This window comes from Coptis chinensis, chromosome 2 (genome assembly GCF_015680905.1).
Source record: "Coptis chinensis isolate HL-2020 chromosome 2, ASM1568090v1, whole genome shotgun sequence".
NCBI lineage: Eukaryota > Viridiplantae > Streptophyta > Magnoliopsida > Ranunculales > Ranunculaceae > Coptis > Coptis chinensis.
Genome location: NC_141457.1, coordinates 43,764,708 through 43,788,490, shown reverse-complemented (window position 1 = coordinate 43,788,490; position 23,783 = coordinate 43,764,708). Strand labels below are relative to the sequence as shown.

The 23,783-nt window shown below is 36.8% G+C and overlaps 2 protein-coding genes and 1 pseudogene across 5 annotated transcripts; 2 read left to right on the top strand and 1 right to left on the bottom strand.

Annotated features, from left to right (window-relative positions):
- Positions 1-63: 63 nt before the first annotated feature.
- LOC147516144 (uncharacterized) lies at positions 64-7,774 on the bottom strand. 3 transcript variants are annotated; one of them, XM_086588782.1, is made up of 6 exons: positions 7,620-7,774; positions 1,885-2,223; positions 1,399-1,448; positions 1,219-1,281; positions 618-758; positions 64-544 (listed from the first exon to the last, which is right to left on the bottom strand). In XM_086588782.1, exons 1-6 carry the CDS (start codon positions 7,696-7,698, stop codon positions 476-478), a joined length of 741 nt encoding a protein of 246 aa, XP_086444908.1. In that variant the 5' UTR covers positions 7,699-7,774; the 3' UTR covers positions 64-475. The 3 variants fall into 3 exon arrangements, with proteins under 3 accessions (XP_086444908.1, XP_086444910.1, XP_086444911.1); XM_086588784.1 differs by lacking the exon at positions 7,620-7,774 and adding an exon at positions 3,009-3,213; XM_086588785.1 differs by lacking the exon at positions 7,620-7,774 and adding an exon at positions 2,389-2,522.
- A 507-nt stretch (positions 7,775-8,281) lies between these two features.
- LOC147516143 (synaptotagmin-3-like) lies at positions 8,282-18,403 on the top strand (annotated as a pseudogene). The gene is made up of 13 exons (XR_015210950.1): positions 8,282-8,799; positions 8,896-8,994; positions 9,065-9,115; positions 9,186-9,309; positions 10,964-11,082; positions 11,197-11,298; positions 11,551-11,625; positions 12,096-12,099; positions 12,216-12,288; positions 12,668-12,917; positions 13,524-13,942; positions 14,035-14,175; positions 16,581-18,403. The product of XR_015210950.1 is annotated as a synaptotagmin-3-like (transcript).
- LOC147516142 (DNA polymerase delta catalytic subunit-like) lies at positions 14,978-22,850 on the top strand. Its single transcript, XM_086588781.1, has 7 exons — positions 14,978-16,653; positions 16,728-18,930; positions 19,017-21,068; positions 21,170-21,305; positions 21,433-21,572; positions 22,404-22,582; positions 22,686-22,850. The coding sequence occupies exons 3-7, from the start codon at positions 20,797-20,799 to the stop codon at positions 22,739-22,741; spliced, it is 783 nt and encodes a 260-aa protein (XP_086444907.1). The 5' UTR covers positions 14,978-16,653; positions 16,728-18,930; positions 19,017-20,796; the 3' UTR covers positions 22,742-22,850.
- Positions 22,851-23,783: the final 933 nt, after the last annotated feature.

Sequence of the window (23,783 nt, the reverse complement as noted above, 5' to 3'; positions counted from 1 at the left end):
TGATAGAAATCCCAGCCCATCTCCTCTATCTCTAGAAAATATTTCCAGCATACTTGAACAAAATGCAAAAAACAATCTGGTTTAACAATATAGCTACAGCGTAAATTATATTACAAGATATGCCTGTGGCAAACATATATAGTACAGATATTTCTACATGAGACCTATGTCTTTAATGCAAACATAAAAGGAAGACACAAAGTACCAGTTAAGAGCTGAGACAGTTAAGCGTCGATGAAGTCGAAAGAGCTGCCTTGGTGACTGGTTGTCATTCTCCAACTACTAACTAAACTATGTACTAGTGCAAGTGTGCAACATAAGAGAAATAAGGAAACAGCAAGATGGTGTTAAATGGACTGGATCTTACTAACTTTTTTCATTGTATTAAGATTATGGCTAGAATATAACCTCAAGTGAACATATTCAGTAGGCCAACAAAGTGATAATATACCACAAAACATCTCTTGAACCAGCTTTAGTGGAGATGTAAAATCTTCAAGAATACTGACCAGAGTGTTCTAAAACAGTTAGCCCTCTTCCATTTCTGCAAATTAAACATCAGAAATTAAACACCTAAACACATAAACAGAAATTGCATCTTCAGATATAAGGCATACCGTTAATTGCTTCCATGCCATCCTCCTTGTACACACCAAGAGGAGAACCTCGACAGAGAGAAGCATCTCACCAGGCTTTGGTAACCTGAGAGTTTTGGGAGTCATACCAACAGACAGTCTCTGTGAATACGCCTGTTCACCCTGTTGTTTACAAAATAGTTAGCCAGTTCCCAATATCTGGGATTTATATTTAAATTGCACCAAATGTAATCGCCAACAAAAAGATGACACAAGGTTGGCACTATAAAGATCCAGAATCTATGCATAAACTTCTCTGTATCCTTTTCAATTTACACACTCAAAACAAATTTTGTTCACATATAGTGCATTATAATTATATCTATTAAATTGGAGGAACTTCACAGCCTCTCTGATGCTTACATGGGCCCTTCACTGATCAGTAACAATACAAGTTGTGATTCAAATAGGGCCATTTTGAGCATATGACTTGGGGGCCCTATGCAATTGCCTACTTTGCTACCTATTTGAGCGACCCTGGTTCTACCAAACAGCTTAAGTTATATACATATAACGAATATTTGGTACCAATGTAAACAGTTTACAGTATTATATATATATATATGGCAAAGAAGTTACAAACCCCAGGAGTTTGGAAAGCATTTTGCAGTCCAAGCATCTGAGACTCTGATGGCCCTTCCATTACCTAGCAGCAAAATCCCAAATAAGGAAAACCAAATTAAAGACAGGTGACGATAATACTAAAGTGAGCTTTAAATCATAAAAAGCACATAAATAATGAATATGGTGCGTGATAGCATACAAAATCTGGAATTTGAAAGTCCGCTGCACCTAAAAGATTCATAGTATTCACTGTCAAAAGACAAAGACTCGCACTGAGAAACAGCAAAACTCAAAAACCAAAATATATAATGGGACAGGATCTTGCACAAAGGATTATACAAAGGGTCCTTTGGTGACCTTAGAAGATGACTTAAGTGCTGATATTTGATGGATATGGTCTCCTCCACATAGAGATCATCCTCACAAAAATTCAATTTATTGACATTTCAAACCTTGTAAAAAATGGATCCAAACTTGAACAATTCTGGACCATCAAATAATTTCAAAGATTGAAATCAATTTTTAACATGGTCAGAAATGTTCAAATGAGCTAATTTTCTGTGAGGATGATATCAATGGTGGAGAGATCATCTACACCAAAAATGAGCTCTTCATTCATCGCGTAGGTGCCCTTTGTACAAAACCCTTTTTCTGTAGATATATATTAAGCAAATTGTAGACACACCTGCTTGACTTGAATAATCAAAGCCACCGCCTTGAGGTACTCCAGGTGCAAAATCAGGATAAGCTTTAGACATCTGTTGTAGAAGAGACTCATGCATATTTCTTTCAGCACTGTAGCTAACAGATAAATTACCATCCTTATCTTTCCATTTCAATTCAAATCGTTCATCTTTCTCATTTATTTTAAAAATAAGATTTGGCATATTTTCTTTGAAAAACTGAATAGCAGGAGCTTGCAGTTGTTCACTGTTGAACCCTGATTGAAGCAAACGCAGCCGAGTCAAGAGATGTTCAACCTCCGCATCCGTAATAGCCTTGCTAGTAGCAATTCGACGTTCCACTATATAATAACATTAGGAGGATCAGAACGTTCCAATAGTTTTCAAGAGAAAAAAAAATTGTAAAAAAAAATGAAGAAAATGTAGATCAGAATTCTAGACATAACACAATGCAATTAAAGAGAAAGCTATAGTGGAAATCCTAGAATTACACAAAAGGTGCATACATAGACAAGACAATAAAAGAAAACACATTCATGAGGAAGACAATGGTACTAATTCAGTCTCAAAGTTCAAGTTGGAAAATCATTATGACATTGAGCATGCAAAACAATGAAACAACAGTAGCAATATTTGAAAGGGAATATCATTATACTAACCATTCAGGGATCAGGATTAATTCGTCAAATTAAAAGATATATGTAATACTGGGATTATTTTAATTGACCCCAAACTACTAAATGTGAATTTGATATCTTTTCCTCCCAACTGGACTTTCAAATTGGACCAACACAATGTATAAGGGGCTGGTTTTTGATGAGTTTGATCTTCCTAACATCGAGATCATCCTCTGAAAAACTTGCCTCATTTTTAAACGTCTAACCTTATCAAAAGAGTTGAGAATATGTGGACCAACCAAACTTGAGCACAATTTTGGCACAGGTTAGAAATGTATGAATGAGAAATTTTGAGAATGATACCCAATGTGAGTAGAGCATATCCAGCAAATATCAACCCTTATTCTTCACGTAGGTGTGATCGGAAAAGACTATTGCAACTAATATATTCTCCTAAAAAATTATGAAATGTCACTATTGTATTGTAACATAAACAAATAAAAACTAACCTTCAAGATCAATATGGTCACTTGCAAGATTTCCAGTTGGTTTCTTCATATATTACAAATATTGTATTGTAATATAATGAAAAGTGAAGTAGTCGAGTTCGAACAAGGGATGAGATTTTAAACTTTAAAAATAAAAGTTGACCAGTCACCCCTTGGCCCGGAGGGCCACAATGCAATAACCACGAAAATAGAAAAACGGTGCATCGGCAAAAGATGTGGAAATTAATTAATATTTATAATTTTATTTTATATAAATTAAATATTAAAAACTAAATTAAATATATCAATATTTATAAATTTAAAACTATTAAAGATAAATAGTCATAAAATTAAATTTAATATTTTCTGATCAAACTTTACAAACATGTCATAATTCTCAACAAAACAAAAAATTGAAAAAATTGAGTTTTTTAATATTATTTTGATTTATTTTTTATTTTTTTGGGTCAAAATCTGCGTCCGGACCATGTTGACCGCAGACCTGCGTCCGGTTTAGTTGACCACATCTTGACCGTGTCCATGCGGCGTCTGTGTCCAACGCAGAGACAGCTCATAAGTAGGTGCGTCCTAGACAAACATATTTGGGGTCAAGTAGGAGGCAAAGTTAAAACAATGATAAATGTAAAGGTTGTGACATGACTCGACCTATAATGAGCAAGAAATCTTCGGAGGATCACCTATTGGAGTTGGATATCTACACTATACTCGATCCAAAACTTCCAATAATTGTTTTTATTTTCCACCATACTGAATTTGGCATCCCAACCCATGGCCTAAAACACATTAAATAGATGTAATTCCTTCTACACATTTAATTGATCGAAACCAATGCTAATGTGGTAAACAAATCTTATTGACAACGCTGGTTCTCGAGACATCGAATCCATAAGACGCAACAAATTGACACGGGATCCGTGAAAGTCGAATAATTTGTTTGAAATGGGATGATGACGAAATTTCATTTTTTTTTAATGATAAGTATAAGTTCTGAAATTTAAACACGGATTTCCATCATCAAAAGGTTTCTAGTCTGATCTAAGTTTTGGCAAAAGAAAAGAAAAACCACTATAGTTGTTCTTAATAAACCTTTCATAGGTAGTAGGCACATAACCTTAAAATAATAGTTTCACATTTGGGTCAGGATAGAGAACGATTATCTCCACCAATCTTTTCTGTATTTTATCAAAAAATAAAACAATAAAAAATGGCAAAATGGCAACTGTTGAAAGAGGAATGCTAGTGAGCTCATCATTACTTTCACAGGTTTCGAGACACTCTGCTTAAGAGACGAGATATGTCATGGTTGACCGAAAAAAGAGTTTATCACAAAAAAAGTAAAACAGCTTGATAAGAGAAGATAGAGGGACAGAGCCGTTTCTCAAAAGAGAAGCTTACACAGATCCGATAAACATAGATCCTCTCTCTGTGTCTCTGTCTAATGGAGAAAACCAAACATAAAAAGCACTCAATGTGTAACAATCCCATATCATTTATGTAGCCCCATCTCTCTTTTCCCTTAAAAAATCCCAAGCACACCAACAAGACAATCCTTCACAAATATCAGAAAGTCTCATCTTCTTTAAAATATTAAAGTTGGGGTTAAATCTTGATCCTTCAATTCCATTTGGACTGCACACTCATACTCCAATTCGAATCTATGTCACTTTCAATTAAAACCCCAAACATTCATCTCAACTACTAATCTATTATAACTTTATTCATCTTTTTACCCGTTTCTTATTACCAAAACAAAAAGTCAAGTACAAGAAGAATAAATAGTTACACAAATCATTACAACATTATTGTAACGATGGGATAGGAAAGGAAATGCTGACCATTCACAATTTGTTCCTATAAAACAGTTGCTATTTGAGAAGCAAATAAAATCACCAGGTACTAGGGACATGTATGCAGTAAGCTTCGAGGAAGAAAATGAGTATATATATGATTGTAGTATCTGAAAGGAGCAAGACTAAAAGTAATGCCCACGACCAAAGGAGTTTTCCCTCCTTATTTTTTTCACTTTTTATTTCGCCTATTGCTTTCTCTCTCACCGCTGAAGCAATTTGCCAATTAAGAAAGTTTGTCTTTTAGCAGAGTGTTTCGGAACTAATGAAATGGTGATGGGCTTGCTAGCACTCCTCTTGAAATTGTTATGTACCTTTTCCATTTATTCTTTGGTTCGATCCGCGACATTACAACATTTAAAAATGATTTTTGAGGGACGCCTTTAGGTTAGTACCGTGCCCTACATGAGGCGTACGCTTCACTGCTTCGGGCGGGAGGCATATTCCTCAAGGGCTTTGTTGTCAAGGTGCACACGGCTTACAAATACTCTACAACTGAAATTTGCGCATCGCGTATTTAAGGAGAAAATTATACCCCATTTTTTCTGCTTGGTTTTCTTCTATCGGTATCTGCCTACGACTTTGATCCTGTCTTTGATTTTGTCATTAGGAAGTACCAAGGGTACACTTATCACAAAATTAGGAAATTCCAGCCCCTAGTGGAATGGACTTTGTTAGAACTTTCAATGCATTTTGCATTTTGAGGCATAAGAAGACTCGGTGAAACTAACAAACAAAGGTTTACTGATGAAGTTGGCCTGGAAGGTCTACGCTAGTAATAACGGCTTTGCTGATTTTATGCGGAAAAAATACTTCACTAAAGAAGGTGAGTTGGTTGAACACTACAAACCAACTTCTATATGGCCAGGAATTAAAGATGCTTTGAAAAAAGTTATTCCAATATCTCAATGAGCTATTGGAATGTGTGGAAACACAACCGGTTGGCTCCATATCTATCAACAAAGCAATGCACTTCTCTAAAGTTCATTTGAGGGGTTTTACCTTTTTTTGTAACCAGTGAAACAATAATTTTATTATGTAATGTACGATAGAGCGAGGATCGCACAAACCTCCAACAATAACTTACAACACCTGCCCGATCAAAAAATTAAAACAATGGACGTCTATCATAACATTATTCCAACAAAACATCAAATCATCGGGCCTAATGTTCTTCATGGCAGGATGAACAAATAGCCAATTCCACACTGGACACTTTAAGTTACCGACAATCCTTCCAAATGGTTCAGCCTTGCCTAAAAAAGTCCTTTTATTCCTCTCTAACCAGATGCCCCCAAACAGATAGCATGACAAAGAACTTTCTACATCATTTGACCGGTGCGGAAGAGGTTAGACCATTTCCATCTAGCCAGGACATTAATTAGAATCCTCTATGACTAACTGGCTACAAAAGGAAGAAATGAATCATCTCCAAATGCGAATTGGTAATGGACAATCTCCAAATGAATCATCCATAAGACTCTTGCAGTTCATAACACCTCTCCATAAAGAACAACCATTAGTATTAGTGGCCTTTCTAGTAAACCAACCTATAGGCTCCATACCATAATTACATCTTATAACCTCTTTCCATAATGCGACCTCCTTGCTTCCAAAACGCCAAATCCATTTGCACAAGAGCCAAGTTACATTGGCACGGATACATGTGTCCGTATCCTACATGGATACAAAGATTCTGGCGCGGCAAAATATCAAACATTGAGGTATGTCACATATCCAACAAGGATTATTTTTAGAATATGATGTGTCCATGTAACATAGCACAAGAATGATTTATTAAAATCCTTAATGTGCCCAATACCAAGATCTCCATGACATTTAGGAGTGCAAACAAACTCCCAAGATATAAAATAATAGCGATGAGCATCATTTTGAGTACCCCACAAGAAATCGCGCATGATTTTCTCTAACATATTGGCAATGCTGATGGGATTGTAAGTACGGAAAGAAAGTATATAGGAAGACTAGAAATCGGAAATTTAATGAGTATAATCTACCCTTTAGAAAGATACTTTCTCTTCCAAACTACAAGCCTTTTTGTGATTTTGTCAGCCACCAGGGCCCAAACCACTTTAGCTTTATATGGAGCAGCCAGTGGAAGCCTTAAGTAACTTTAAGGGTAAGAACAACCCTGCAGCCCAAACACTCAGTATAACGTGACACATCCGGTGAGATATTTACCCCATACACTATACTCTTACAGAAGTTAACATGTAATCCTGCAAATGCTACAAACCAGACGAATATTGCTCTAAACTTTTACATTTGCTCCCAGGAATGATCAAGAAAATCCAGAGTATCTTCCGCATATTGTAAAATAGGGATTTTGGGGCTGCAAATGCAACACTAAACCCCGAAATAAGACCATGTTCTTGAGCTTTAACCAACATTGTCTTAAATGATTCAGCAAGAAGAACAAATAAGAGAGGAGAAAGAGAATCTGTTGACGCAAACCCTTAGTATTCAGAAAGTGGCCTGATGGAGACCCGTTAACTAAGATAGAGAAATGTGCAGTAGACAAACACGCTTTAATCCAACCCCGCCATTTAGAACCAATCAAATAGTCCAAAAAGTAGCAGTTTACACTATCAAATGCCCAATCACATATATGCATTTCACACGCAATTACAGCACTGAAGCAAATTTATAGGGTGATCTGAAAAGACTATTGCAACTAATATATTCTCCTAAAAAATTATGAAATGTCACTATTGTATTGTAACATAAACAAATAAAAACTAACCTTCAAGATCAATATGGTCACTTGCAAGATTTCCAGTTGGTTTCTTCATATTATTCCTTTTAGCTTTTCGTTTCACCATTAAATAATAATATTTTTTAAAACAAACAAACAATGTTTTACATAATATAATGAAAAGTGAAGTAGTCGAGTTCGAAATTCGAACAAGGGACGAGATTTTAAACTTTAAAAATAAAAGTGGACCAGTCACCCCTTGGCCCGGGGGGCCACAACGCAATAACCACGAAAATAGAAAAATGGTGCATCGGCAAAAGATGTGGAAATTAATTAATATTTATGATTTTATTTTATATAAATTAAATATTAAAAACTAAATTAAATATATCAATATTTATAAATTTAAAACTATTAAAGATAAATAGCCATAGAATTAAATTTAATATTTTCTGATCAAACTTTACAAACATGTCATAATTCTTAACAAAACAAAAAATTGAAAAAATTGAGTTTTTTAATATTATTTTGATTTATTTTTTATTTTTTTAGGTCAAAATTTGCGTCCGGACCATGTTGACCGCAGACCTGCGTCCGGTTTAATTGACCGCATCTTGGCCGTATGTATGTGTCCAACGTAGAAACAGCTCATAGGTAGGTGCGTCCTAGACAAACATATTTTGATTTTTTGAAACAGCCCCCAACAAATATGTTGAGTTTCTAAAAAGATTGTAGAAAGTTATAGATAATAACTTCAATGACTGTCGTGATCAAATAAATTAGAAAGGATTTGGTAGCCGCAATTTGTATTTGTAGCACAACCACGCCTATTGTCCTGGTTATAAATGAACTTCCCATGTTTTTCTAAAAAAAACGATAGAAGAGAAAAGGCCAGTCGTCCTCAAAGGGGGACATTAGCAAATTCCTCAGAAAGTTTGGGCCACATGAGAGAAAAATATATATATAAAAACGAGGACAGATGTAAAGATTGAACTGAACAACGGTACTCTGTTTTGGCGGTTGTACTGGGGACTTCATTATTCCCAGTTACGTTATTTCCAACAACAAACAAAAAATAATAAAATGATCATTAGGAATCATTTTTCCAATCAATGAAATGGGATTTCTGGGCACTTTCTTAGGAATTATAGGCTTTGGAATTGGAATTCCTTTTGGCCTATTCGTAGGTTTTCTTCTCTTCATCTACTTTCAACCCAGAGATGTCGAGGTAAATTTTCTATCATGTATTAATCTCTTTTTATAGACTATAAAATTTTAAGGTTGATCCTGTTCTCTCTCTCTCTCTCTATATATATACATGCAGGATCCGATTGTTAGACCACTTCATGAACTGGATTCAGATACTATACGTGATCTATTACCCGAAGTTCCATTATGGGTGAAATATTCTGACTATGATCGAGTAAGTATTGAAGTTTAAGCGTTTACATATTATTTGATTAAGTTGACATTGTTTGAAATGTTTTGTGCAGGTTGATTGGTTGAGTAGATTTGTTTCGGACATGTGGCCTTATCTCAATAAGGTAAGTTTAAATTTTGAAACAACTTGCAATGTGTGATTGTTGTGTTACATTTGAAGATTCTATTGTGTAGGCAATATGTGGTATGATAAGAAGCGAGACGAAACCAATATTTGCGGAGTACATTGGGATGTATCAAATAAAGTCTATTGAGTTTGAGAAGTTAACTCTTGGAACTCTTCCTCCTACCATTCATGGTGAGAAACTCTTTTGACATTTTATTATACAATGATGAGTACCCTTTTGCTGTTTATGAAGTAGTGTGATTAGAGTTGGAATGGTTAACAATTCCTTTCAAATTCCATTGTATCTGCTTTTGGCTTTATAAGAGAGCCAGTGGGAATGTGGAATATTGTGTTTCAGAAGAACCTTCTATACTTTAAGAGCGCTATTGCCAAATTTTGGGGGCTTTTTCTATCAAAAAGTAAAATCTTATCACACCTTTACAAACCGATCGCTCTTCTTGCGCGCGAAGTACAGCAAGCTATAGCCACTTTGCTTCCAGACGTCGAACAGGTTGCTTCCCTAGGGAAAAAAAGCGGAGCAGATTTGACTCGGCACAACCTAACGATACAACCAAAGCACAAAAGCCAGGATCTTTCAGAAAAAGGATTCCTATTCGAAGAGTGCATAACCGCATGGATAAGCTCACGCGAGCCCGTCAATTTGGGATCCAATTCGGGATTTTCCTTGGGAGGTATCGGGAAGGATTTTACTGTTAGTAATAGAATATCTAGAAGCAATTTGTAGAATACATATGGCCTTAGCAAATGACACTTTGTATCTTGCAAATATTCTTAAATATCACATTATGGATGACTAACAGAAACCTTTCAACCTCCTCCAATGGTGTTACCTCGTAGTGTTTGGGAGAGCAGAAATAGTTTCTCATAGCTCGTGTGTTGAGAGATTTGTTGATTTACCCACTTTTCATGGAAGTTTTGAAGAGATTGTGTTGTGACGAAGTGTTGAGTTTTCTTCTTGAAGCTTTGAATAAGGTTACGAGTCAGGTTTGAGAACTAGGAAGCTAAGTTTTGGACTTGATCCAATGCTAATTGGCTTGAAGCAACATTAGAAATCTAAGAATGGCGGTACTTTTAACAATTATTCTCTTCAAGCAGAGATGAAGATTGATGGGTCTTGAGAACTCATTTTTCATTCGATGAGCAGTGAATGTATTGTTGCTGCGAACTCTCTTATACCATAAGTTGATGCAAATTGGGGTTTAGAAGCTGATTGGTTTAAAGTTGGTTCTTTCGATTGCAGACTGTTTGTATATCAATTCAATTTTTGATAGTTTTGACGAGAGGAGCTGTGGTGAAGTTTCGTTTTTCGGGTAAAGCTTTGGACATTTCTGATTTAATGTACGAACTAGAGAGAGCAAGTTAATTCTTGAAGGCTAGAGTTTGGGATTAGATCGAAACAAATAGAGATCCTTGATTAACTATGGAATTTCTAATGACTACTCGAATCAGGCAGATAGAAGGTTGAGATACAACAGAAACACTATCAAAGGAGCAAGATGCTTACAAAGATCATTCTGGGCAGAGATGGTGGACTTCGGGTTAGAATGTCTATCTTTCTAGGTCTGATACATGTTTAGGCTTGTAACAATAGTTGAATCCATCTATATAGGACGTTGGGCTTGCCTCTGTAATTTTAGTTCTAGTGTTGTGCCTATTGGGATTTTTGCCTAATGGGAGGCAACACGTAGCATGTCTTTTGGGGTGCTAAGCATAGTCCCTAAACCCTTTGTATTTTTCTTTTATTCTTTTTAATATAAAATCCTTACTTGCGTGCAAAAAAATAAGGGTGACTAACAGAAGACATATATCTTCCTTAACCTGGCAGGTATTAAAATCTATGAGACAAATGAGAAGGAGCTAGTCTTTGAGCCAGTGTTTAAATGGGCTGGCAACCCCGACATCACTCTGGTGCTGAAGATTTTGTCTTTAAGAATTGTTGTGTAGGTCATACAAGATTTCAAAAAACAAAAAAATAAATAAAAAGATTCTTTTGAAGTAGAAACACATTTGTAAATGGATATCATACCCTAAGAGATTGTTTTTTTTTCTTGATTTTAGTTGGTTGATCTACAAATTTTTGCAACACCACGCATAACTTGGACGCCTCTTGTTCCGACATTTCCATGCTTTGCAAATGTGGTTATTTCCTTGATGGAGAAGGTGAGTGAAGTAATATAACTAACTTCCAGTAACTAGCCAGGCTAGAGATACAAACAATATCCTGCTTATATGTAGTTACGTACATATAATAAAAATCCTACTTGGTGTGCACATACTAGAGAGTATTGATTCAGTTATACAATACAATTCAGTTCTATCTCGTAATGTAATGCTTTTGGATACTTTTCTAAGTGCAGAACGTAAAACTCTATCCCTATAAGTTTCTCACAGTTTTGGCTGGTGTGTTTGCAGCCACATATTGACTTCGGAATGAAAGTACTTGGGGGTGATGTTATGGCCATCCCAGGTCTTTATAGATTTGTTCAGGTACCTTGTTTGTAATTCTATTCGGTGGTTTAAGTTGTTTTTATTGGAAAAGTTAAAAGTTAATTCAGTCAGGCCAGAGAATTAGTTAAGCTTGGAGGATTTACTAACTTTAATTTGTTAGATCCAAATTAATATTACAAATTAATAATGAACACAGCGGGAACAGTTCAGTTCATGGGAACGTCAATAATGTCTAATCTAGTAATCTGGCTTATATTCTGGCCAAGCTGTTTTCTAATGAGAATGGTTTCATTTGATTTTTGCTGAAACCTTAAGCTGCTTCTCATTGGTTCATCTCCTAGAGTTATGCCATAGTAGAACACCATCCATTCTTTTCATAAATTGCAGGCCTAATAATATAGTAGCGTAAGAATTTGGAAGACAGCTTCTTACTAAGTTATTCAAACTGCAAATATTATTTGAAGTAGGAATGGTGATCTTACAATCTCGTACATATTATGAAATCTCAGGAAGGTAGGAAACCAACACTTAAGTTCCAAGTAATCCTTTTCTGTTGTTGCAACTCAAATTATGAGACCTTTGACCGAAGAAAGAATTTTTTGTTTTCCTTTTTTTATTCCTTGCAGGAGACTATCAAAAAGAAATTGCGAGACTCTACCTCTGGCCCCAAATACTGGAAATACCCATTCTTGACCGTTCAATGTAAGCTTTCAATAGTATCTAATGTAGCACACTGTAACCAGCTCGTATATCGTATATTGTCTCAATCTGAGAACAGAACCAACGAAACGCTCATCATGATGTATTTTTTATATGTGCGTAAACTGTGCATGATAAATAACAATAAAACAATTAATTGAAACTTTTTCTAGTCTCCCTATGGCTTGGCCTTTGCGATCTAAGTGTAGAAAGTTCTATTCATGTCCTTATTGAAGTATTTGAATGTGACTCCGGAATCCACATTTTATGCGTTTAAACTGGAAGGAAAACGTAGTGAACACGGAACTTTGTTTTCCACTTTCCTAAGATGGTATTCGTGAAATGTTACTTCCTTATTTCCCCTCTAAATCTTATTTTGCAGAGCATCAACAAAAAAGCCCGTCGGCATATTACATGTGAAGGTCATACGTGCACTTAAACTCTTGAAGATGGATATTTTGGGAACTTCGGATCCTTATGTTAAACTTAGTTTGAGTGGTGAAAGACTGCCGACAAAGAAAACCACGGTCAAGCTGAAGAACCTGAATCCTGAATGGAACGAAGACTTTAAGCTTATCGTTAAAGATCCCGAGTCTCAAGTCCTTCAGATACATGTTTACGACTAGGAGAAGGTTTAACTCTTATGCGCTTCATATTGTTGTTGTTGTTACTCAAGTTAAACATATCCATATGTAAGTATATAATCACTGTTTAAACTGCGGAAATTTTTTTCTCTTTTTTACGTCAACCACAAAGAATGAAAGTCGTTTGTAGAAATATGTATCTCATGGTGTGCTTTGTTAAATGCAATAGCTTGGCCTGTAACCTTTTTTAATGTGTCTAACAAATGTTGTGAAGGGGAGAATCTGTTCCTTTTTATGAAATTCCACTACAAATGAGATAGCAAGGGTCGCCCCATAAGAATTTGGAAACTATAGAGCGGTCACAATTTTTTTTTTCAAATTTCACACCATTATGCTCTTATTTGTAGAGGAACCTTTTATATTAGAGACAATTAAACCATGAAACATGCCCTGTTATGTATATCAAAGTGAAATCTTTTTCTCTTTACCAACACAGCCTTCTCTAACTTTTGACATCATGAAACATCCTTGTTTTGGAACAGGATTACTTTAACTTAGATTTTAGGTCTAGGTAGGATAAGGTTAATTATGTCACCTGGAATACTTTCTGATATTTAGCAGCAAGTTCAGTATATTTATGAGCTGGTTTTACAGGTCGGCACACATGATAAGCTGGGAATGCAAGTCTTTCCATTATCGATGCTTGTACCTCAAGAGACACAATTATTTACTCTAGATTTGCTCAAGAGCATGAATCCTAACGATCCTCATAACAAGAGGAAGAGAGGACAGATTGTAGTAGAAATGACCTTCAACCCTTTCAAAGAAGACAATGACAGATTTAGTGGACCATTGGATGGATACATACCGAAACGTACTAGAGATTTTCTGTGATTTTCTTTTGCCACCCACTAATTATTGTCTCTGTTACTTTTGCCCTTCAGATGATCAAGAGAACACGTGATCCTTGTTGGAATAAAGAGTTTCAGTTCATGCTAGACGAAGCCCCTCTAGAAGACATGATCCATATTGAGATTATGAGCAAGCGGTTTGGGTTTAGCTTCCACAGCAAGGTTAGATTTCTGTTATGTTACTTGTATTGTTATTATTTCCCTTTTCCTCAATTTTCTGTTTCCAGTTTTAAAGGATTTTGAACTTTACACAGGAGTCATTAGGACATGTGGATATCAATCTTGCTGATGTAGTTTACAACGGACGCATCAATGAGAAATACCATCTGATAAATTCAAGAAATGGAGTGATACATGTTGATATACGATGGAAGACAATATAAGGAGTTTGAGAGGTATATTGCACTTTTTTTTGCTACATTATATGTCCTACATTATTATTATTATTATTGTTTGTATATATCTTCTTGTTCGTTTGAGAGAGAGTATCTGGCTATCTGCTTTCATAAAGTTAACATTATTCACTAGGAAAAGGTAAACTCACTATTGACATTTTGACCATGTTTTTTAACATTCTTTTCTCTCCTGATGGTAAAGTTATGAGCTATGCAATGAAGTTTTCTTTTTCCCTCTTGATGAACATAAGAAGTGTGGACGGAGTTGCTAAAGACTTAAAGGTCAAAGTAGAGATGTATATTAAGATAGTAGATGCATTTGTATCGCCACTGTAAGATAGTAAGGGTTTATACTCGAGTGCATCTCAAATTTCTCTCTTTACAGCAATTTCGACTAGAAAAAGTCACATGCTACACGCATTCGATAGTTAACCGAATACATGTTCTGTAACTTAGTTTCGTGAATTAGGAGTTCTATCAGTTGAACATCCAAGGTATTTAAGAAGGGGATATAAGAATTTGTTGGCATTGTTATTCTTAATATCTTGCAGTTCTATATATATTGGATCTTGTGCTGCTGGGTTGTTGTGTGAAAAAGTGTATTGTACATGTTATCCAAATGACTAATGAATTTTGGTACAAATGCACTTCTATATATATTGGATCCTGTGCTACTGGGTTGTTGTGTGAAAAAGTGTACTGTACATGTTATCCAAATGACTAATGAATTTTGGTACAACTGCACATAGGTTATGATTGCACAGACGTGCGCTTCAACTGAAGATGGTGCAGTTATGTAAGTTTGTTCAAAATATGGTCTATAGCCTGACAAAAGAAAAACAAAAATGATAAAAAAAAATAGAGAGTATAGACAATTAGATGCACCTTAACTACGGAAATTATCAATTAACAAAACAAACAAATTAATGAACTAACCTTTGCAATTCATGATCTTGTTTACTCTTATGTTTACAATAGGTGTGAGTTATATATGATCGTTCTTTCAAATTAAAAAAAATTCGTTACCTAAACTATAATATGATTTGATTTTAAAAATTGACAAAATAAATTAGCAATTGTTTGTTTGCATTTAAAAAAAGCGAGAGTATCAAATATTAAACTAAAGAGAAAAACAAGAAAAACACGTGTACCCTCTAATTGAGTTGTATTGAAAATTTATAGTACTAATTGGCTCATCCTGGAATAAATTCCTGGCTCCGCCACTGCCTACAGATGCCCTCTCTCGGTCCCATTGAGAGTCCGTGGACTAACAATGGGACCAAGAATTAAGTTTTCACTTGTGCTTTCTTCCACTCCGCGACATATTCCTCTTTTGTTATTATGTTATTTCCTTATTGGACCTTACTCTCTCTTCCTTGGCACGTGTCTTTTCCTTATTGGAGGCAATTTCGTGATGCCACGCTTCATTTTTCCCCTGGTCTCTTTTTCGGTCGTTCGGTTTTCCTTTCTTTGTATTTTACTTCTTTGCCCCTGTCGTTTCGAATCCCGCTCAAAATCTCTCTTTTCCTTCAAACACCTCTCAGTTCCCTTTTCACTCTTCACTTTGTGTCTCGCTCGACTTCCCTCTCTACTTTTTCCCGGTGACATCTTCTCCAGCTAGCTTCCGTTCGAGTTCTTCTCTAAGTCTCCTCACCATTTGACTGTTGCTGCTTCGTACGTCAGGTTTGTTATTTTCTGTCTTTTTCTTTCGACACTTTTCCATATTCTTTGTTTTTTTTTGATACCTTTACACTTTCCCATTTGGGTCTGTTTTTCCCCTGTATCCAAATATTGTGTTGTTTCCACCATGTTTGATTCAGAATCGGCGAGTTCGTGTACCACCAGATCCGATGGATCTGAGTCCCCGAAGTCTAGATCTAGTAGCCCAGTCACTAATAAGTCTGAGTCCTCCTCTTCTGTATCTGCAAGCCCCGCTGCTCTACCCTCCACTTCAGGGAGATCGTTTGCTCTTCCTCCACTCTCGTCATATAACTGTAGACCTAACTTAGACGCGGTTAAAGTTGCTTACGGTATTCCGGGTGACGTGGTCTTAGAGCACGTGCTTGGCGTCACCCACTTTCCCCACTTAGTCGGACCGCGTCCAAGGTGTCTAGTTGCTACTGTAGGCCAAATAGCGGTTGGCTTGCGTTTCCTCTTATCTCTGCTGGATATCGAGGTTTGCAATCACTTCAACATTCTGCCGTGTCAAATATGCCGCTAACTATTACAACAAGACCAAATCTCCCAAAATCCAACTTAGCGACATCATTGCTCATTATTACATAAAGAAGAACACCAAGTTCGGGAGTGTAGGCTACCAGTTCTACTGTGTTCATCCGCGGAAGAAGTCTTTTGTTCTCCGCCTCACGACCTCTGACAAACTGTGGCATCATTATCCGTTATAGGTGTCTGGGAGTTTTCTTTCCGGGGACATTCCTCCTGAAGTTTCTCTGAGGCAATTCAATTTCCTTAAGCGTGGTAAGTATAACTTTTTGGTTCATGTGTCTTCTTTCTGATCCCATTAGTAATATGTTTAACCCTCTGTGATCCAGGCTGGAGATCTGATTCGCGATCTCAATTATACGCCGGCATTTCTTCAGAGATCCTCAAAGGGCTTCGTGATTTGGGGAGTGCCCAGTGTGAAGTTCTCGACATAGATCTTAACAAGGGCAACCCTCTTCTTCTTGACCTTTCTCTTAAAGACATCGGCAAGTACCAAGGCCCTCTATCGCCTGCCGCCTCCCAAGGAAAGGAAACCAAAATGTTCTTCCCCCAAGGTCCAAAACAGGAAGTGTAAGGCTCACAAGTTGTTTGGGTATACAACCAAGATTTCTCATTCCCAAGCACTTGCATAGCGGGCTACGGCATCCAAGTCAAAGTTTGCGGCCACTCAGTCCAACACTTCTCCCATCGGCGCTTCCCTTGCTGACTTGGAAGATGATTTTGCCAGCCCTGTCTCTCCTCCGCACTCCACTTCTATGGACGTTAATAAACTCAAACTCTGGTACAACGACTCTTACGATGATGAGCCCACTGATTCTGCTGCCAAGGGATCACCTGCGAAAAAAGCCAAGACCGCGGCCCTACCCCCTCCGAAACTTGGGCTGCTTTGCCGCGGCCTGTGGCTCCAATGCATCGCCCTGGGAAAGACCCCATCCAAACTAGCCCCTTACCAACTGGGCCTGTGGAAATCTGGTGTCCGCAATTCAAAGCTCGGGATCGCGATATCACCACCCGTGATCCCGCTTTAGACAATCCAGCTGTGGCCGCGTCGTTGTTCATCAGCTCCCATCTCCCTAAGGATCAGGCCTATGGCGATTTTGGCTCCTTCGCCTCCCATAGGGTCGCCATCTACACCGGCTGGGAAAGGGTTCGTCCTTTGCCTCTCTTTTCTTATCCTTCCTTTCTTATAACTCTTACTAACTGTGTCTCTATATTCAGATGACGCTCATGTCGTGGCACTAAAAGCTCACAAGGATCTCCAGCATGCAGAAGACTCTCACTGCGACTATGTAGTTGGTGTCGCCTCCAAGATGGAGAGCCAAAAAGAGGCCGGGAAGGTCACTACCCAGGCTTCCTTGGATAAATCGCTGAAGGATGCCGCTGAGCGCTTCAAAAGCTTGGCCTCCAAAAAGATAGTCCGCGAGCTTAAACAACAGCTGGAAGAACTCACTGCAGCCGGCAGACTCCTCCCTGCACAACCTCAAATCCCCATCATCCCAGACTCTACATCGCAGCCCCTTATCCTTGAGACTGATACCACTCCGCTGCCCATCAGTCAGCCCAGCATGGTGACTTCCCCTGTCGTTGTGCCAGATGATACGGTCGCGGCAGTGGATGAGGGCCCACAGCTGGAGGAGGTGACCGAGGGTCAAAAGTGAAGCTTTGTTTCTCTGTTATTTGCTATGAAGCTGAATGGGGGTCACTCAATTTGCCCAAAGTTTGATTTGGACCTTATGTCCGCTTGAAGGGAGGCAGCTCAATTTGAATCTCACGTCCACAAAAGGCTCAGCCCCCAATTCGTTCATAACCAACTACTTGTCACTATACCATAATAGGATGTTTGCAACACGCACCTTTTTTGATTTGCGACGATTATTTAGCGTTGGTAAGTTTCCAACGTTAAATAAGTGTTGGCAATGTTGTAAAGCGTTGCTTTATTTGGGTGAATTTCCGGAATTAATTGCTAACGCTTAAAAAGCGTTGGAGAAGTGTTACAAATTAAAAACTTGAAAATTTCGCGAAAGAGGGAAACGAAAAAAATCGAAATATAAAACATAACTTTCTTTCTCTCCTCTCTCTTTCTCACCACCGCATTTCAAGATCCCTAATTCATCACCGCCGCAATGGTTATGAAAAATAGATCTCGCACTCCTCAAAACTAATTTTCGGTGGATTAATTTTAAAGTTCTAGCTGTTATTCAATTTCTAGAGAGAGAAAAAAAAAGGGAGGGAATCACCGAGTCAGTCGTTACTAGTAAAGAAAGAAGAAGAAGAAGAAAACAAGGAGGAGACAGAGAGAGTTTGGAAGTCCGTCTTGACATTCATTCCTCGTATTTTCTTGCAGTTTGAGGCTAGATCTCAAGTCTTGTACGTTCTTCTTTTGAGGTAAAGTGTAAATAACTTTATTATCCATTGAGGAAACTTGTTCTTTACTCAAAACCAGGTTGTTGTTTATGTGATGGTCTTAAAGAAAAACTTCATGTTGCTTTCTCTCTCTCTGCCCCTGATTCACTCCATGACGTTGATTTGCAGGTATTATTACTCAAAATGTTTTTTCTGTACTTATTCTTTTGTGTTGTCATTTTGAATTTCTTTGTTTTGATGTTGTTGTTGTTTAGATAAGAGATATAACAAGTAATCCAGAGTGGGAGAATGCTTATCAATAAGAAATACCTGTTTTGGCTCGAGTTTTGTTATACATTGTCATTGGTTGTGTAGAATTTTAATTGCAAGAGTGACTTTTTGTTTCATGGATTATTGAGAAATTTCCCCTTGTAGGCCATTAACAGTGAATGTAGTTACAATTTCATTTCATAATGACACAATTGATTTTCAAGTCATGGCTTCTGTAGCTTTCGATTTGGATTTTAGGCTGCTAATGTTCGGTTTAATTAATCTGTAGTTTCATTTCATATTGGATCTAGTCTAAAAGTTGTATTAGTTGACAGTAGAGATTTTGGTGAGTTGATGATAAATGTTGGTTCAGCTAGTCTGGAATAATTGAGAACTTTGGCTTGGTGTATGGGAAACGATTGGTCTGCAAGGATTTCCAAGAGTTATATAGATCTTCAGTTGATCTAGAAGTAGAGCATTTTTCCTGTAACTCAACCAAGAGAACAGATACAACTAAAGCGGTAGTCTGTTGAAGTGATGAACCTTTTCGGTGTGCAAATGTCTCACGGTGGAATTGTGCATAAAATTTATGGAAAACACCTAAGAATATATTCTTGACATGAGGTTCAGATTTCAGAGGCTATATATAAACCATGTTGCCATCAAAAGCTTGTATAAGTTAGAGCGTCCCTCGTCCAACTTTAACTCTGGCCTTATATCTTGGTGATTGCTAGCACCAAACAAAGGAAGCCCTTCATTACATATAAGGACCTGTGATGTAGTACACACACATGCATCCATGCAGCAGATCAGTTGTTGTGACTCATAATGTGCACCTTACTTGACCACTCACATTAGGGGATCTCGTCAGCCTCAACCATAATATGAGGAACAATGACAATAACTAGACCTTTTTGCTTACTTACTTAAGATCACCTCTTATCGTCCATGTTTCTTTAGGAAATTTTTCTCTTCTTGAAGGCACTTACTTGTTCAGCGGCTTGTCTCATACTAACAATCAATACCCGTTATCCACCCACTTACACAGTAATGCACTGATGCATGACAGATTAGAAATCCTGGAATTAAACCTTCAAACCTCTGAGAATTAACAGTGAAGTTAAAAGTTCCCGTGGAGGACCAAGAAAATTACTAACCATACTCTAGATGTCAACTAGGCAATGTTTCCATCCTCACTCTTTGAGCAAACTTAAAAAGCAATAATTGATATTGACAGAAGGTAGAATCAATTTGTGTAAATGAAGAATCTTTCATTTTCTATTCTGCTGCATGTATGTCTCTATTTCTTTCTAGTTTTGTGTAAGTTACTAAGATGGAAATATTATTATATATATATATATATATATATATATATATATATATATATATATATATATATATATATAGGAAGCACTTGGTTTATGTATTCACAGGTAATGGCAAACAATAGAATTGTGTATCCGATAAGAATTCTGTTTAGGATTCTGATAACCAGTAGCCAACCAAAGTCAAATCCAGCCCTCGGGTGAGCTCAAGATCTAAACAAAGTAAAGATAAGCAAGCGCCTATCTTTATTCAGAATTGGTATGAAAAGTTGCCTAAAAGCCTGTTTAGGAGTCTTTCAGGGGTAAAAGAAAGAGTGCCTCTTACTGAACAAACTACGCGATTCGAGAAGTTTTATAAGCAAACTGATCCTATTACTAAATCTTATAAGCTTTACCTAAAATTACCCGGCCTACACTTCGGCTACTAATAAGGGGACAAGACCTTACAACTAGATTAGGTATGATCCCTTCTCTCCTTCTTGCTCCACCAATTAATAATATGTTATTTTGGTCTTTTACATTATTGCTCCTCACAGGCATCCTTGAACGAGGCATACAAATTGACGGTCTTGGTACAAAGAGCTTTGTAACATACGAAAACAATGTTCTTTTCGCTCTTCGCTTCATGATTGATTGCGATATTGTTGGTGGAAATTGGATTGAACTACCTGTTGGGAAGTACAAGAAGGTTGTTAGGACAATGTCATATTGTCAACTGGAGTTTGATTGCCTGTATCCTTATGCACCAGAGGCTGGTCATCTTCCCTTTAGAGAATTCATATATTAAGGCATGACCTTTTTTACTAGACCCTTTTCCTTAGCCTTTTTCTCAGGTATTCTGAACTGATCAGTCATGCTCCAGAAGGAGAATTCTCCAAAATGGCTCCTTTTCGGATATTGAGTTTTGACATAGAGTGCGTTGGCCGCAAAGGGCACTTTGCGGAGCCAACCCATGATCCTGTTATTCAAGTTGAAGTTTCATTTTGTTTTTCTGCAGACGTTGGAATAAGAAGTTAACATATGTACCCTCTTAATAAATTTTCTTGGTAATTTTCAATTAAATTTTACAATTTACTTAATTCTATTTTCTGTGTAGGTGGCCAATCTTGTCACTTTACAAGGAGAGAACCAGCCTTTTGTTCGCAACATTATGACTCTGAAGTCATACTCTCCAATTGTAGGTGCTGATGTTATGTCATTTGAGAACGAAAGAGAAGTTTTGCTTGCTTGGAGGATATTCTTCTACCACTTAATTAATCTTTTCTATATTTTGAAATTTTCTTTTATACTCAAGGGACAAATTGTGGATTCTGTCACTGAAATAATCATTTGCGGCATTCAAAGCCTTGCATTATGATATAAAAAAATCCCGGGGCTGCTCCACTGATTGGTAATTGGTTCTGAGTTGGATGCCCAGAGCTTAAGAAATTCTTTTTCTCGGCTAGAGTTCTTTAGTCTCAGCATGGTCACAAACCATTGGTCTCTTTGATTGATGTTACTTATTTCGTAGCTGTGTAATCATATCATTTAATTTTGAACAATCTAGTAATGAGGATCACAAAGTTTCAGTTATAACTAAGTTCAAGTTCCAAGAAGCAATCATCTTATCTTTTGAGTTTGCCATTTTATTTTCACATGCCTTTACTTAATCTAAGACCAATGTAGGACTTTGTCCATGAAGTTGATCCCGATATCATAATCGGATATAACATCTGCAAATTTGACTTGCCGTATCTTGTATCTTATTGACGTAAAAAATATATCTTTTCCTTTCCTTGAAAGTTTGTATTTGTTATGGATCATCATGCTTTCTCATTATTATTTGCATGTGTTTGTAGACTTCCTCCTCACAGATTCCAAGTATGTGTTTGTAGGATATCCCATCCTAATTTGTCTTATTTATATATACAAAATATAAATAAATGTTACTATATTGATGTGATTCTGTCATTGGGTATTTCTAGTGTTTACAAATGATTTTTTCTTTTACAATTTAAAAAGATGAAAAAGAGAAGCTCTGAATTATCCCATGTGTTCATGTTCTTCTTCTTTTAATTGGCGATAGATTGGTGAGGCAATTAAGGTGAATGAGAAGTGTCCAGATATTCTATCAATGCTTGGTGCTTTGGAGCTGAAGAATGATGATTGGCTCAAGGCAAAAGAGACATTCCGTGCTGCTGCTGCTAGAAAGGCAACTGATGGGAAAGATTCTTATTATGCTCTTTCTCTGGTCGGTATAGTTTATGGCAAGTATTATTTTTTTTTCTTCTTTAATCTCAATATAGTCTTAGTTATTATTAAACAGTTGAACAATTTTTACTGATTTATGATCATATTTTAACTTTGTAGGGAAACTGGAACTACTTTGCTGCCGCCTGTTCGGGATTGCTTGGAAAATTGTATAGAAATTTGTAACTCTTAATAAATCTGAATTTGTAACCCTCAAAACACTTTTGAAATTATATATATGGTTCAATGAATATAATATATTTTTCAGGGGTTTGTTTGTGTTTATTTTACTTGTCAAATGGTATGAAAAAGCATTGGTAATTTTATTTGGTTCTATATGAAAAAAAGGAGGTGCAGGTTTAGGGAAGGAAAAAAATTAAAATAATTTTTTTTACCATATCAACACATTAGTAACGGTTATAAACCGTTGCAAAGCAAAAATAAATATTAAAGCATCCATCAATAATCGTTACAAATCAAATTACGCAACGCTTTTTAACCGTTAGTAATTGTCACTCTGCAACGGTTAATAACCGTTGGAAAATTTGGTTTGCAACGCTTTTTAACTGTTAGCAACTGTCACTCTGCAACGGTTAATAACCTTTGGAAATTTCTGGTTGCAACGCTTTTTAAGCGTTGCAAATATTTTCAAAAGGCCCATGCCATATTTGCAACGCTTAAAAAGCGTTGCGAAAATGATTAGCAACGGTTTTTTGCCATTGCAAATAGGCTATTATGGTGTAGTGTGTGGAACAATTGGAAGAAGTTTGCTCTCTATTTCATTGATATAATATGTGACACAAAATATCACCAAGGCTTGCTTAACTATCTCTAGAAGCAATTGTACTCTCCTTTAATTGAAAAGGTAAAAAATGACTCACTCATGGAACTTCTTCAACATTCTGATGTTCCACGGTCTCTCGATCTTCTCCCTTATCGAAGTCTAGAATCGAAAGGGTCCTAAAGTACCCTTCTCCATCACGGTATAAGGTCCCTCCCAGTTGGGAACCAATTTTCCCTCATTCTCGGTGGTCGGGGTCACTCGTCGTAGAACGCGATCACCCACATTGAACTTTCGTGGCTTTACTCATTTGTCGTACTATCTCTGCAACCTCCTGTGGTACTCTGATAAGAGCCCAAAACTGTAGTTTTAACCCTGTAACAGTCATACTTTTAGACCAATTATATGAGTAATAATTAAGAGTTAATACTTATTAC

Coding starts and splice junctions, on each gene's coding strand:
- LOC147516144 (XM_086588782.1), bottom strand. CDS start 7,698: ATGGTGAAACGAAAAGCTAAAAGGAATAATATGAAGAAACCAACTGGA. Junction 2,224..7,619: donor TGACCATATTGATCTTGAAG/GTTAGTTTTTAT, acceptor GTTATTATATAG/TGGAACGTCGAATTGCTACT. Junction 1,449..1,884: donor TGATTATTCAAGTCAAGCAG/GTGTGTCTACAA, acceptor GTCTTTTGACAG/TGAATACTATGAATCTTTTA.
- LOC147516142 (XM_086588781.1), top strand. CDS start 20,797: ATGATCCCTTCTCTCCTTCTTGCTCCACCAATTAATAATATGTTATTT. Junction 21,069..21,169: donor CAACTGGAGTTTGATTGCCT/GTATCCTTATGC, acceptor CCTTTTTCTCAG/GTATTCTGAACTGATCAGTC. Junction 21,306..21,432: donor CCCATGATCCTGTTATTCAA/GTTGAAGTTTCA, acceptor TTTTCTGTGTAG/GTGGCCAATCTTGTCACTTT.